Genomic DNA, 14,889 nt, shown 5'->3' on the forward strand with positions numbered 1-14,889 from the left:
GGGGCATCATCACAGTTGAAACGTAGCAACGGAAAAGCCCGTCTACATAAAAAATCCATTTCCAACTTCGTCGATACCCTTGTAAATCTGACGAACAAACTGGATAATGATTATTTAAATCATTCAATGCGCGTTTTTGAAGACTCTATAATTTTTTATTTGAATTAAGCTTTGTATGCAAGATTCTTAAATAAGCTTTTGTCTGTTTTTTGAAGTCACATTTCACCAACATTCCCTGGACCAACGGTGGTAAGACATTTGAATTAAATGCAATATCAGAGGTAGAGGGAAAACCATCTTTGTATGGGTTTAGTCAACAATAAATTTTAAAAAGAATGTTAATTATAAACCTATTTAAATCGAAATTTTTTTTAATTAAAAAAATCATTTTAGCGGTCTTGGTTTTAAAAAAAAAGGAAAACTATAAATGTTCCAATTTCAATCATACCCCGGTACAAAGAATCTAAACCAGGGGTCATAATTATATTTATGTGTTTTTATTTATCATATAGACTACCGTCAAATATTCTGTCGGTTTAGTTTTAAAAAAAAAATAATTGGAATAATATGTGAAAATGGTACAAACAAATTTAAAAATAGTTAAAAGAAATTAAAAGGGTAAAGGCTATTAATTAAAATATCAGTAAGGATTCTGTTTTCTCTTATTTAAAACCAAGGACTTAAAATAAAGGAATATAAATATCCAAATGTAAATTTGTTTCAAATTAGCCAATAAATTGAAATATTTGACCAAACTTAATAAAATACAAATTGTGAAACAAAAAAATACCCTGTATTTTCCTTTTGTCAGCCAACCACTATTTAAACCTATCTTTACGGAAACAGCTATACCAGATATATTCAATGTCCCACCGGCAGCACATGTAGTGTTCCTTTAATAATAAAAAGGGGACCCCGGAAATATGTAAGTCTATACACAATTTTTAGTTTTTTTTGTTTTGTTATCTTTTTTAATTGATTTCGTTTTAAAGGAATAATAAAATTTATAAAAGATTGCTTTCATAGTTCATTTAATGTATTGTAGTCCCCAATTATACGGGCAGTCCTTTGGTACCCATCCCATACGACTGTTACTTATCCAGGAAAAAACCCAAAGATACATTTCAAACAAATATAAAAATGAGCAGTTTTAAAAAAAGGAATTATACTGTTTGTACTCACATCGTAGACAAAGGTAAATGTTAACATCGATTTTACCCGGGTTTTGTGTGATTTGAAAAGATTTCTGGTATGAAATGCTAATAACTTGAGCATAAACAATTTTGATTTTTTTTTAACACTTGATAAGGGAAAATGAATACTTTGAATTCATTGAGATAAATATTATGTAACGGCAACTTTTAACTTATTCATTAAAAAAACAAAAAAGTTTGATTATATGTTGAGGACGCTGGGTTTAATTTCGTATATTTGTTTTCATATCCATTGCAAAGGCGGCATCCCTCGTTATATCCCTTTCAAGTTAATGGATTTTTTCTGTTTTTTTTCTTGTTTATTTCTTTTTCTAAAAATGAATGACTATTGAATTACAGAGGAAAGGGGATGAGATTTGCTTTAAAGTCAATTTTACATCACCAGTTACAACAGTATCGACAGGAAGCCATGTGGTATGTAGAGATATAAGTGTAAAACTATTATGTGTTCCGTATTCCTGTCCGTTTAAAAAATATTAGTGCATTTCTTTTGCAGAAATTTCAAGAACCTACGATTCCAGATATGTCGTCTGTCAATGTTTAGAAAATAAAACATGTCACGTGCTACTGCATGCTCCAATGGATAACAATGGCAATTGGTATTTTTAGCTCACCTAAGCCGAAGGCTCAAGTGAGCATTTCTGATCAAAATTTGTCCGTTGTCTGTCGTCGTTGTCGTTGTCGTCGTAAACTCTTCTTCTCAAGAACCACTGCATTTAACCAAACTTGCACTTAGTATCCATGGATAAAGGGAGTAGGAACTTATCAAATGAAGGGCCAAGACATTTCCAAGGGGAGATAATTATAAATTAATGAAAAATTAATGACATTCTAAAAATCTTTTTCTCCAGAACCGCTGGGCCAGGAAAGATGAAACTCATTTGGAAGCATCCTCAGGTAGTGTGGATTCAAATTTGTTCAATTCATGACCCCCGGGAGTAGGCCGGGGAGCTATAATGGGCAATCACAGATTTACATAGGAATATAAAGGGAAAATCTTTAAAAATCTTCTTCTCTAGAACCACCCGGCCACAGTGGCTGATCAAAGTTTTACATAGGAATATATATAGGAAAAATCTTTATAAATCTACTTCTCCAGAACCACCGGGCAAGGAGAGATGAAACGCGCGTTTGGAAGCATCGTCAGGTAGTGTAGATTCAAGTTTGTTCAAATCATAACCCCTGGGTGTAGGGCACGAACACAATGGCTGATCAAAGTTAAACATAGGAATATATATATATGATTTTTTTAAAATCTTCTCCAGAACCACTTTGCCAGTAAAAATGAAACTTATATGGAAACATCCTCAGGTAGTGTAGATTCAATTTTTTTTTCAAATCATGACCCTCGGGGTTAGGGCCGGGCCACAACTGACGATCAAAGATTTACAAAGAAATATGTAGGAAAAATCTTTGAAAATCTTCTTCTTAAGAACCACTGGGCCGGAAAGATGAAACTTGTGTGAAAACATCCTCAGGTGGTGTACCAGTAGATTCAAATTTGTTCAAATCATGACCCCCGGGGGTAGGGCGGGGCCACAATGGACGATTTAAATTTTCCATAGAAATGAATATATCAGAATTTTTTAAACTCTTCTTTTTAAGAACCACAAACCCATAATTGGTCATATCTTTATGTAAGCATCCTCAAGTAGTGTTGATTCAAGTTTGTTCAAGTCATGAACGGGAAGTAGGGGTTGGGAAGGGTGAGCCACAATTGGGAATCAAGTTTTGCCAATAACATCAAGGAAATTTTTTTCCCAAGAAAAGAAATGCCATGTTTAATCATATTGATATGGAGGCATCCTCAGGTAGTGTAAAGTCAAACTGGTTCAAATGATGCCTCCCATGGGTAGGGCTGAGCCAAAAGGGGGGGTCAAATGAATAAATAGGAAAAAAAATCATCTGCTCAATAGCAGCAAAGGTATTTGTTTTATGGAAGCATCATCAATCATCTAGTAGTTGGTAGTTTAGAATTCCAGACACCCCTCCCCCATTTAAACTTCTCAATACTGAGGTGATTTCTGCTTTATTTCCTAGCCAATGTGCTCAGGTGAGCGATGTGGCTCATAGGCCTCTTGTTAACCTTTTGAAATAAAGTGCATAAATTTTCTAGTACAAATAAGTATGATGTTTCTAATAGATAATATTTCCTTTATTAAATTTAATCATACACTTGTTTATTTATTTGATCATTTAGACGATTTATTTGCTTAATGTTTTCATAGGCTTCATCTACAGTATGATTTTTTTCTAACAATAGACTTCTGCCGATTCTAATCTTGTTACTAATGTTCAATGTGTTCAATTTTCTACCTATATTATTTAAGCTTACTCCCAAGACAAGCTCCATTCTCATCCGGAACTGCAGTTCTCACAACTAGCTTGACAACATTTGATCACACTTTGTGTGTAGCAGATATTGCAACGATTGTTAAACATAACGAAACAAAGAAACTTTGCTTTGAAGTAAATGGGTACGTTGTTCATATATTTTATAAATTATAAAAATTGACACATTTATTTGCTTGTTTTGTTTAATGTTTCAATCCAACATTTCTCCACATGTCTTTCCAAGATGTAATTACATTTGATTTCGTAGTCTTTTCAAGTTCAATTTTCCTTAATAATTTTTTTTTCGGATAAAAAGTGGTATCATAAGTCAGTTTTTTACCGTAAATGCTAACATTAGCTTTTCAAAATCTTTCTTTTACCGATTTTTATTAGGTCACCTGAGTAAACTCAGGTGACCTATTGCTATCTGTTTTCGTCCGTCGTCGTGCGTCGTCCGTCGTGCGTTAACATTTGAACATTTTCAGCTTCTTCTCTGCAACCACTGAACCAATTTCAACCAAATTTGGCATACAGCATCTATGGGTAAAGGGGAACAAAATTTATGAATTTCATGATCCCTGCCCCCCTGGGGCCTGAGGGGTGGGGCCAAAACCACTAAAATTAATGCAATCTTTAAAAATCTTCTTCTTTACCCCTGGACATCAAGCAGTCAAACTGTTTGCATGATTGTAATCAGCATTGATTCCTCTACCAAAATTGTGAAATTCATGGTCCTGGGGTCAGGGGTTCTAGTGCTAGGGCGAGGCTAAATAAGTATATAGTGAAAATGCATTATTTCTTTGAAAATCTTCTTCTCTGCTCCTGGGTATTAAATAAACTAACTAAGTACATAGTTATGATGAGCAAGAGTGCCTCTACCAAAATTGTGAATTTTATGCCCCCAGGTTCAGGGGTTCTGGTGTTAGGGCGGGGCTCTATTGATTATATAGTGAAAATACATGAATTCTTTGAAAGTCTTCTTCTCTGCTCCTGGGTATTAAATAAACTAACTAAGTGCATAGTTATGACTAGCAAGAGTGCTTCTACCAAAATTATGAATTTTATGGCCCCAGGGTCAGGGGTTCTGGTGTTAGGGCGGGGCTCTATTGATTATATAGTGAAAATACATGAATTCTTTGAAAATCTTCTTCTCTGCTCCTGGATATTAAATAAACTAAGTGCATAGTTATAATGAGCAAGAGTGCCTCTACCAAAATTGTGAATTTTATGGCCCCGGGGTCAGGTGTTAGGGTGGGGCTCTATTGATTATATAGTGAAAATGCATTTAATCTTCTCTGTCTCTAGGTATGAAGCAGATGAACTACCTATATAGTTATGATGAGCAAGGGCCCTAATCTTGCAGAATTGTGAATTTCAAGGCTTCAGGATCAGGGGTACCATAGAGGGTGGGGCTGTACTTGTATACTGAAAATGAATGAATTGTTTGAAATCTGCTCCTTGGTATTCATCAAATATTTTGAAAAGCAAGGATACCTTTTCAAAAATTATGCAATGTGTGGACCTAGGCCAAAAGTCAGGGGTTTATGTGTGGTATGGACACTACTGATTATTGCTGAATATTACTGATGAGTTGAAATGCATTTTTTGTTCCCCTACCCTGCCTATGGGTATTAAGTATCCAAGCTAAGCAACTGCTGAGTGTATTGTTATTTTGAATTGTTGATCAATGGTGCCTCTTTCAAAATTGTGAATGCCGTAGCATCTTGCTTAAAACATGAATCGAATTCAATAACTGGAAAGTTGTTGCATAATGCTCAGGTGACCTATAAGGCCCATGGGCCTCTTGTTTATTACAGATCCGCAGATAAAAGATGCATAATTGTGAATGCAGTGACAAATTTAACAAGTAAGAATCTCAACTATGAAAAAAAATGTATAAACTGATGGACATTTCCTAAAATAATAACATTGAACTTTAAATGATAAATAATCTCTTTATTGATCTTTTTTAGAATCACATTGCAATAGTAAACCTTGTGGAGCATATGGCTATTGCAAGTCAACTTCCACTTCCTACGTGTGTATATGCAAACTTGGATATAAAGGAATGCATTGTGAAAAAACAAGTAAGTTTACTTCTATAAACTTTTAAAAAGTTGGTTAAAATAACAAAGGAAGTTTACACACAGCGTGGATATAAATTAAAAAAGACAAACAAGGTCAAACAAAAAGTATCAATACTTTTTGTATTTCAGCACAACCTATACCAGTACCACGGCCATCTAACAAGTTTTCAAACGTAAGTGAATATCTTAAATGAAATTAAATTTTAACTCGAAATCAATTGTCAAAAATATATTTTCAAATACATATTTTTACAGTCTTCACCAATATTTGTGAACACAATGTTACCAAAAGAAATAACGTGCCAGCTGAACAAAGATTGCCCTATAATGATACCCGTGCATGGAAGTCCAGTGAATAAGTAAGGCATAACAATTATAATTTTTTGTATATTCTTCGTCAATGCCTTTTGTTGTAGAAAGTGAGAATAAAGAATCCTTTTTATAAAACAGGAGTTCCTTACTTTTTGGACATTTGGATAAAGGAGTCGAGCCAAAACAAATTAATCTTATAGATATCACAAAACGAGTCAATCAATCCATAGCGCAATTCCATGTCATACCATCACAAACCGGAACAAAACGAGTCTGCGTTCAAACAAAAAATTCTTTGACGTAAGTATTTTCCTACTAACAATTTTATTAGAGTTTTTATATATTTTTTTATTTATTTATTTATTTTTAGGTCACCTGAGTAAACTCAGGTGACCTATTGCTATCTGTTTTCGTCCGTCGTCGTGCGTCGTGTGTCGTGCGTCGTGCGTTAACATTTGAACATTTTCAGCTTCTTCTCTGAAACCACTGAACCAATTTCAACCAAATTTGACATATAGCATCTATGGGTAAAGGGGAACAAAAATTGTGAATTTCATGATCCCTGCCCCCCTGGGGCCTGAGGGGTGGGGCCAAAACCACTAAAATTAGTGCAATCTTTAAAAATCTTCTTCTTTACTCCTGGACATCAAGCAGTCAAACTGTTGGTATGATTGTAATCAGCATTGAGTCCTCTCATGGAAATTCATGGCCCTGGGGTCAGGGGTTCTAGTGCTAGGGCGGGTCTAAATAAGTAGGTAGTGAAAATGCATTATTTCTTTGAAAATCTTCTTCTCTGCTCCTGGGTATTAAATAAACCAACATAAACCAACTAAGTACATAGTTATGATGAGCAAGAGTGCCTATACCAAAATTGTGAATTTTATGGTCCCAGGGTCAGGGGTTCTTGTTTTAGGGTGGGGCTCTAATGATTATATAGTGAAATGCATGAATTCTTTGAACATCTTATCCTTTGCTCCTGGTTAATATGCTAATGATCTAATTACATATTTAAGGCCAGGAATTATTTTATTTTCAGTTTTACAAACCCTCCGCTCAAGGTTTTCAATTTTCAGGAAAAAATAAAACAATTTTTTTCTTTCCGATGTCAAATTTTAGTCGGGATCGAGATTTCAGATTTACGAACATGCACTTCCGGTTTTAAGATGAAGGTATCACACCGGTAATTGTTTTCACTATACAGTTAATTCTATATAGCATAAAAAATCGTTAAAAATCAGGTATTTGTTTACATGAAAAAATATTTAGCAGGAGGTGTTAAACATTATCTGTCACATTAGCTGACACCAAAAAACAGGGTACCCACACGGCATTTTCGGACATTTTCCATCTGTAAGCAGGGCTACCCTCAAATCCACGTGTTTTCACTTTGTTTATAAACACCTCGAGTGCATCACAGGAAGTAGCCTCCTATGCCCTGAAAAAAATAGTTCCTGTCAAAAACCTTTATTTATTCACAAAATACATAAAATTTACAAGGTACACTGGTACCAAAGTTGTAAAAATGGCTTGGAAGAAAATAGAAAAATGCCTCAAAAGAAAAGAAAATTAATTTTATTTATATGGACCTACATTTGACTAAGTTCATTTTGATTGGTCATTTACCGGTGTGATACCTGAAAATAAAGCTAGATCTGAGAAGATATCTTGGTTTAGTGTAAAATTCATCGATACGAGTGCCATTCAAAACGTTTCACCGTTCAAATGACAAATAAAATGCTGACGACTTTGTTGCACAATGACATGCTGGTGAGATAATTATGTATTCGTTTCAAAAGTATCTGTAAATTGTTTTCCTTCCCCAGGTTTTAAACTGCCCGTGGTAGTTATTGCATATTGCCAGCGACATTGTTTAGGTCTATGTTATAGCTTACAGTCTAAGCATCATTCTTCAGAAAAGGTTTACTTATGCATCAGATGTAATGAATAAAACTATGGGAGAAGTTAAGTCCATTTGAGGAAGAAATAAACAATAACCTGAAGAAATAAAAAAAAATTCAACTATTAAAAGGCAAGAATATACAAATATATACTGGCATGTAGTATCATTTGTATCAGCCAGAAAAAATTATTTTACACTTAATTGAAAAAATATTCACCCTACTCCCCAATACTCCCTGACTGTTTTATGATAGGAATTATAATTTTAGGCATCAAGTAAATTTTAGAACTATGTCTACACATTCACCTAACACATATTTAAAAAATGAAGATATATTGAAAGACTTTTAAAGGATTGATTTTTTAAAATATATTTTGACCAACATCACAAAATTTATATAACTGGCCCAAACTGGCGGATGATGAAATAAGCAATTACATGTTCTACTTTCCTATTTGTAAGCATTATGTGTCCAGTGGTAAGGAGCCTATTAGAATAGCATATGATAAAAAAAGAATGTACAAATGTTAATAATTGACTTATCAAAAAAAAAATTTTATTTCCTTCTCCTTCGGGACTTTTTTATTCTCATTTTCATAACTAAACCTAAACATAAAAAAATGCTGGCCTTATAATGAAGAAAGGGGCCTCTTTCAAAATAGATCATTTCAGGGCCGCTGGGTCAGGGGTACCAGGAGGGTACTTTGACTAAAAATAAATTAATGCTTTGAAATCTGCCCTTTGATAAGCAATGGTGCCTCTTTCAAAATTTGTGAATTTCATGGCTTTTGGATTAAAACACGAACCAAATACAATCGCTGGAAAGTTGTTACATGATACTCAGGTGACCTATAAGGCCCGTGGGCCTCTTGTTATTCTCAGTGTTTGTCAACTTTTGCAGGAACACTGATGAAATCTGCGTCAACGTAAAGATCATACCAGGTAAAAAAAATTGCAAATGACATACTGAGTAATTCATTTTTAGAAGTATAATGCTGGTATTAATATTTCACAATTCAATGTATGGAAGATTTTTTTTGTAACGGAACAAAATGTGTTTCAGATAATACCGTGTCCACAACAACGCCACTCGTAAGTGACATACAAAAGTTTAGAGAAAAAAATTAATTATCTTTGTATTGTATCATAAAGGAACCCTGCATTTAGTCCAAATACTATGGACCCCTCGATTTTTTCACTACCATGAATAAAATACAATCAATCTTAAACAAGAACATTTGTTCAATAAACATCTCAGCTAAGGTTTACTCATCCATCTATCGCTTACATATGTATATCATTAGCATTTGTCAAAGATTGGTTTCAAATGTAGCAAGAGGTTATCAGATTGAATATCATTCTCTCTGATTTTTTCTGTACTGAGTCCCAAGAAGCATTTTAATAGATTGCTTGAAAGGATGCCCTTAACAAAGTACATTGATTTTGAACAGATAACACCAGAAATAGTCTCCCCCTCTTTGCCAGATGGAACAGTATTACAATGTGAAAGTGCACTGGACAGTTGTCATATACAGCTCGTAACGAAGCCAACACCAGGATCACAATCTTGGTAGGAATAATTTAAACGAAAAATAAAATGGTGTTTTCTTTAATTATATACACCAGTGATTGAAATGGAGTATATAAGGGTTCACAATTTTTAGAGGAAAAGGTAATCTTTATGTATAAAAATATTTTTATATTGCAGTCCAAGAGTGGAAAACACGCCAACTTCTTCGTTAGTAAACATTCATGATTTCACATCGGAGACGGTCACAACATCCCATTCAGTGTGTTACACAGATTTGTCCGTTAAACCCAGCACACCGGGTAATCACTCGCTGTGTATAAAGGCAAGACAAGAAGAGTAGGTGTCACACATTTTATTTTTCATGCATGATACGTACATATTTTATATATAAAACAACAATAATTGACACTCGTATAATGTTATCTTTCTGTCTTTTTCCAATTTAGGAAAGTAGGGCATGAGAGATGTTATATTATCCAGGCGGTAACCAATGGCAGTAAATCATTTGGTATGCTCGGTAGTTTTCGAAGTTTTTCAATTCTTGATGCCTATGAAAATATTAGCATGGCAATGTACTAATTTGTTCTCCCTGTACTTGTAATCACAAGAAAGATACTTGTAAAACGTATATTTCCTTGTTTATATTTGAAAGGTGGACCTTGTCAAGATCAACATTGCTACAATGGCGGACGATGTGACGCAACCTCTGTTTCAAAGTCATCATGCATATGCCCTGTTGGATTTACAGGAAGCACCTGCCAGAAAAGTTTGTTTTATACCAAATTACTACCATTTTATTTCTTATCTGACACATATGCCATTTAATTTATTTTTAACGGTATATTTTTTTCAGGCCGATTTTCTCCCCCAGTAAACCAAGGGAACACGGGCAAGGTAAATAATAAGTTTTTTTTATGAATTCCGAACACCAAATGCAGGTACCACTCATAATATTTTAGCATGGATAATGATTTAGAACATGATCATATTATAATCGTTTTAATCTTATAGCAAAACAACACTGCACCAGTATTTACGGACACCGCCATTCCGGAGGTAATACAGTGTTCAATCGGCACACCTTGTGGAGTGCCTCTAATCGTTACCGGTCCACCTGGAGACATGTAAGATATCCTTTTATGATATAGTCATTCCTCAAAGAAAATAGGAAAATGTTTCAAAAGGCATATTTTTTTTTTAAAAATCTGGATTCTGAGTATCTTTGAAGTTGATTATCTTTTTTTCATAGCCCCACCGTTGATACAGACAGTCCTTTTGTTATCCATCCTGTAAAAACAGACACGTTCCCAGGAGATTCAAATTCTACCTATCAAACAAACATCAAACTAAAGGCAACAAAGGAGGGTCAACGTAAAATATGTATTAATACTGTTCATAAAAGGTAATACAAGAAACATATTGACGCAAGCGTCAAAAATCGGCCGCAAACCAATTTATATAACTGTTGAAGTTCATTAAAAAAACTGAAATTTGCTGTTTTTTTTTAAAAAAAATTCTTCAGAAACTGAAATCTGCTGTTTTAAAAAAAAAATTCTTATATTTATCTGTTAAAATATCCTCGTGACATGAAAAAAAAAATGCATGCGACAATGCCAATTGAATAATGCATGTACAATATTACATGTATAGGCAATATATATAAACTATGCATAGTCCTCTGCGTCTCTGCACTCAGTTTGGTACAACTTGCTGTTTAAGTAGTTTTTACATTAAAAGTACAAAACTAAAGTTTAAACTTAGCTATAGTTTAACCTTAATAAAAACGCAACAAATATATAACATGTGGGGCTCCTCGCTCTCTCTTATAGGATGTTAACCCCCCCCCCCCCAACTCCTTCAAGATCCACCACTACATTTCTTCTCTTACAATCTCTTTGTTTTGGTGTTGAGATGTGGCGGGAAAATGTTTGGCACATTGTAAAACGCGCTCTATCCTAGTCTCCTGGACCAACATGTCTTAATATTCTTTGCTTTTAAGAAATCAATATTTCATCATATTTTTGAAAAACATCCATAGGAAATGTATACACTTCATTTCAAATTAACACAGCAGATCCTGTTTTAAAAAGAGAAAGTAAAATTGTTGATTTACAACGCGGTCTTTGTTTTAGACTATGCCTAACATTCCTACTTATTTTCTCCGCACTTCAGTTATATCAGGGTTTGTCAATCAGGATTGGATGAAATATTTACCCCATTATTTATAAATTGAATTTTACGATTATTGTGCTTTTTCCTAAACATTTAGAAATAATTGTTTAATATTAAAACGCCGGCGATATGATGTTGAATATTTTTATTCAAATTGTTAGCTCCGCAGAAACGCACAGCGACTTAAATAGTCTCGTTCAACCAGACCCTCGGCTGTCTCCGTAAATCTCCGACCACCCAGAGACAGCCGAGCGTCTGGTTGAACGAGACTACGACTTAAAACACCGACCGCCTCCTGGCGGCCGGTAATAATCTGCCGAGCAGTGATTGTTTTGATTGAAACTTCTTATATTACATTTTATGATGCTAATTACCTATTAAAAAGAGACTTAGTGGTAGAGATCATAAATTTATAATGTTTTATTGAATTGTAGTTTGAAAGGTGATGAAATTTGCTTTAAAGTCAATTTTACATCTGCATTGCCTACCAAGCCACCCTCTGGTGTACGTATAAAAGAATTACATGAGTATTTATTAGTAAAGGAATAAAGATTTAAAAATATAACATCGGTTACAGCGAAAAAAATATAACCTGTTTAATATTATTTCAGGGCCTACAAGAACCAACACTTCCCGATTCTTCTTCTGTTCGATGTTTAGAAAACACAGACTGTCATTTGCTGATACATACTTCAAAAGATCACAGTGGTAAATGGTAAGGAACGACATTGCAAATTATTAACAAATATCAACTTCATGTATATATTTCGATTTCATTCTTGTGATTCTTTAGTGAAGAGCCAAAGGAGCTACCACACACATCAGGAACAGTCATTGTAAGTACAAAAGTGACTAGCTTTGATCCCAACCTTTGTGTCACTGACGTCGTCACACGAGTGCAGCACACAGAAACTAAGAAGATTTGCATTGGGGCCCAAAGGTATTACTTGTATTCTAAAAGACATTATGTTTTATAATGCTTGTCCAGTAAAAAAATCTAATAACACAAAACACATTTTGCATTGAACTAAAATATCTTTGTTTTGCAAAAATATTGAAAATTTAATTGCGATTGAAAGAATGTAACCCTTCTTTTTATATTTTATTATAGTTCCAACGAGAAAAGATGCATCATTGTTAATCCATCGCTTAATTCCACAAGTAAGGGATTTTTATTTTTGTTTATGATATTCAGATTATTTTTTTTAGAAATTTGTTCATAAGAAGATAAGCATATTTTTCTCTTTTCAGCTTCCCATTGTCAACATGTATCTTGTAATAAAGGATACTGTTTGTCTAACGACCAGTCCTTCACGTGTATTTGTCCAGTGGGAGTCAGTGGAAGACACTGTCAGAATAATGGTGGGGTATTTTTCTTTAGGTTTCAAATTATTATAAATTATAGAATTGTCATTTAAATAATGTCATTTTTTAATTTTTTTTCTTTATTTTAGTTTCATGTATCCCAATACCAAGAAACCCTTCTGCAAATATAACAACAGTGAGTTTTCAAACTTCTTTTTTATTTAAGTGTTAAAAGGTATTTGTTTCACTAAGAATATTATGAAAATAGGGTAATTTAGTTTTTGTTTAATAATGATATTTGATATGATTTATCGTTTTGTGAAAAATAATAAAATGAATATTATTTTTCTGAAGATGCACATTAATCTCAATCTTTGTTGGCCTTCAGTTTAAAAATTTAGCATACTTGCATACACATTTTAATCAAACGTATCTTGTTTAATTCTTCCAGCGTAATTTTTTCACAAGATTCATGAAAATAATTGTTTTCCGTTGCTTCACCAAAATATGAAATAAGATATTTTGTAGTGCTTCAAATATTTATTGCAGAATTCAACTATATTTGTGGACACCGGTGTACCTACTGATATCAACTGTGTCTTGAATATGCCTTGTGAATTCCCATTACCTATTTCCGGGCAGAATTTATCAATGTATTACATTCATGTCACTTATAAATAAGATCATTAAATGAGATATATCTAAATAAAGTTATTCATATTTTGATTCTGCTTTTATGATATATATATCTGTTTTTTTTAATATAGCAAATCTTTAGCAATTGGATCTAAGAATGCGTCCTTACAAAATTGTCCATTAACGCTGAGTGGTACAGATACAAAGCTTGCTCATTTTTGTGTCAAACCAACCCAGGTTGGCAGTGAAATGATGTGTGTACAGACCCGAAATTCTGTTGGGTAATATTACTTTTATCCTACAATTTTCTTGATTAAAACTACTGTTCATAATATTAATTCTATATAAGTTCCATATATTTATGTTTGAAATCTCGACTTAATTTTGATTGTAAATAATTTCTTTACAGAGTCACCATGGATGAAATATGTTTAAAGATTCATACCACATCTGGTATGTTTTGGAAATAATCTACTAGTATTTAATCGTGAGATTTCTATGAAAATTGCTAAAAGTCATGTGTGTGAACGTTCCGTTTTTATTTCAGCCTCACCGACAGTAACAACTCCACATACAGTATGTACAACCTTTACATAACAATTCACAGTTTTATCCCTTGCATTATTTCTACCTAATTAATTGAAATTTTCATTTGCTTGTTTGCTTTGGTGCAATAAATTGAATAAATCTATTTAGATAAAAGATCACATCATCAATCCCTCATACCCGGATGGATCTGTTATTAAATGTGTGGTGAATATGACCTGCTTTGTTCCAGTAATTACAGAAAAGACTTTAAATCCTCCATGGTAATAAATTTTTCAACAAGAATCACTCAATTTATTATAAAATATTTAAATTCGCTGTGTTTTTCTACTAAGCCAACTGTGAAATTGATTTGAATACCATTTTCGTGTATACTTTAACGTGACGTCACAATAAGGCTACAGCGACATTAGTAATAGTATAACGATATAGGGCAGTGAAAAATTCAACTATTGAGTATATTTTTGGTGCTTCCAAATATGTAAAATGTAAATATAAGGAATGTTTTTAAGTTTAGTGTGAATTATTAGTGTCTGATTTATTAGTGTGTGAATCACACACACTTGCACGTAGGCATATTTTTCATGATGCGCCAGCGCGCTTCATGAAATATGCCTACGTGACAAGTCTGTGTGATTCACACACCAATAACTCACTCTAGGCTTGGGGCGAATTACATTGTAAAGTAATGCATTGTATTACCATTACTTCAACAATTTAGGCATTACATTACCATTACCATTACTCTATTTTCTCAAAGTAATGCATTACATTACCATTACTTTAGTAAAATAATGCATTACCATTACCATTACTTTTGGAGGTTTTTAAAAATAGTAATTTATACAAAAC

At 33.4% G+C, this 14,889-nt stretch overlaps 1 protein-coding gene across 1 annotated transcript; it reads left to right on the plus strand.

Annotated features, from left to right (window-relative positions):
* Positions 1 to 1,738: 1,738 nt before the first annotated feature.
* Positions 1,739 to 14,300, plus strand: LOC134261214 (uncharacterized; the record flags this gene model as incomplete). The annotated part of the gene is made up of 27 exons (XM_062743674.1): positions 1,739 to 1,813; positions 3,545 to 3,691; positions 5,366 to 5,415; positions 5,522 to 5,635; positions 5,765 to 5,808; positions 5,891 to 5,994; positions 6,086 to 6,247; positions 8,749 to 8,789; positions 8,911 to 8,939; positions 9,299 to 9,417; positions 9,556 to 9,714; positions 9,825 to 9,886; positions 10,031 to 10,144; positions 10,232 to 10,272; positions 10,390 to 10,502; positions 10,628 to 10,780; positions 11,985 to 12,054; positions 12,162 to 12,265; positions 12,344 to 12,490; positions 12,662 to 12,711; positions 12,802 to 12,912; positions 13,005 to 13,051; positions 13,405 to 13,508; positions 13,623 to 13,772; positions 13,901 to 13,944; positions 14,039 to 14,067; positions 14,188 to 14,300. Coding segments are annotated over exons 1-27 (2,441 nt in total), but the record flags the coding sequence as incomplete, so codon positions are not given.
* Between the last annotated feature and the right edge of the window lie 589 nt (positions 14,301 to 14,889).

Source organism: Saccostrea cucullata, unplaced genomic scaffold (genome assembly GCF_032062105.1).
Source record: "Saccostrea cucullata isolate Sc308-1 unplaced genomic scaffold, CSIRO_AGI_Scuc_v1 ctg11945, whole genome shotgun sequence".
NCBI lineage: Eukaryota > Metazoa > Mollusca > Bivalvia > Ostreida > Ostreidae > Saccostrea > Saccostrea cuccullata.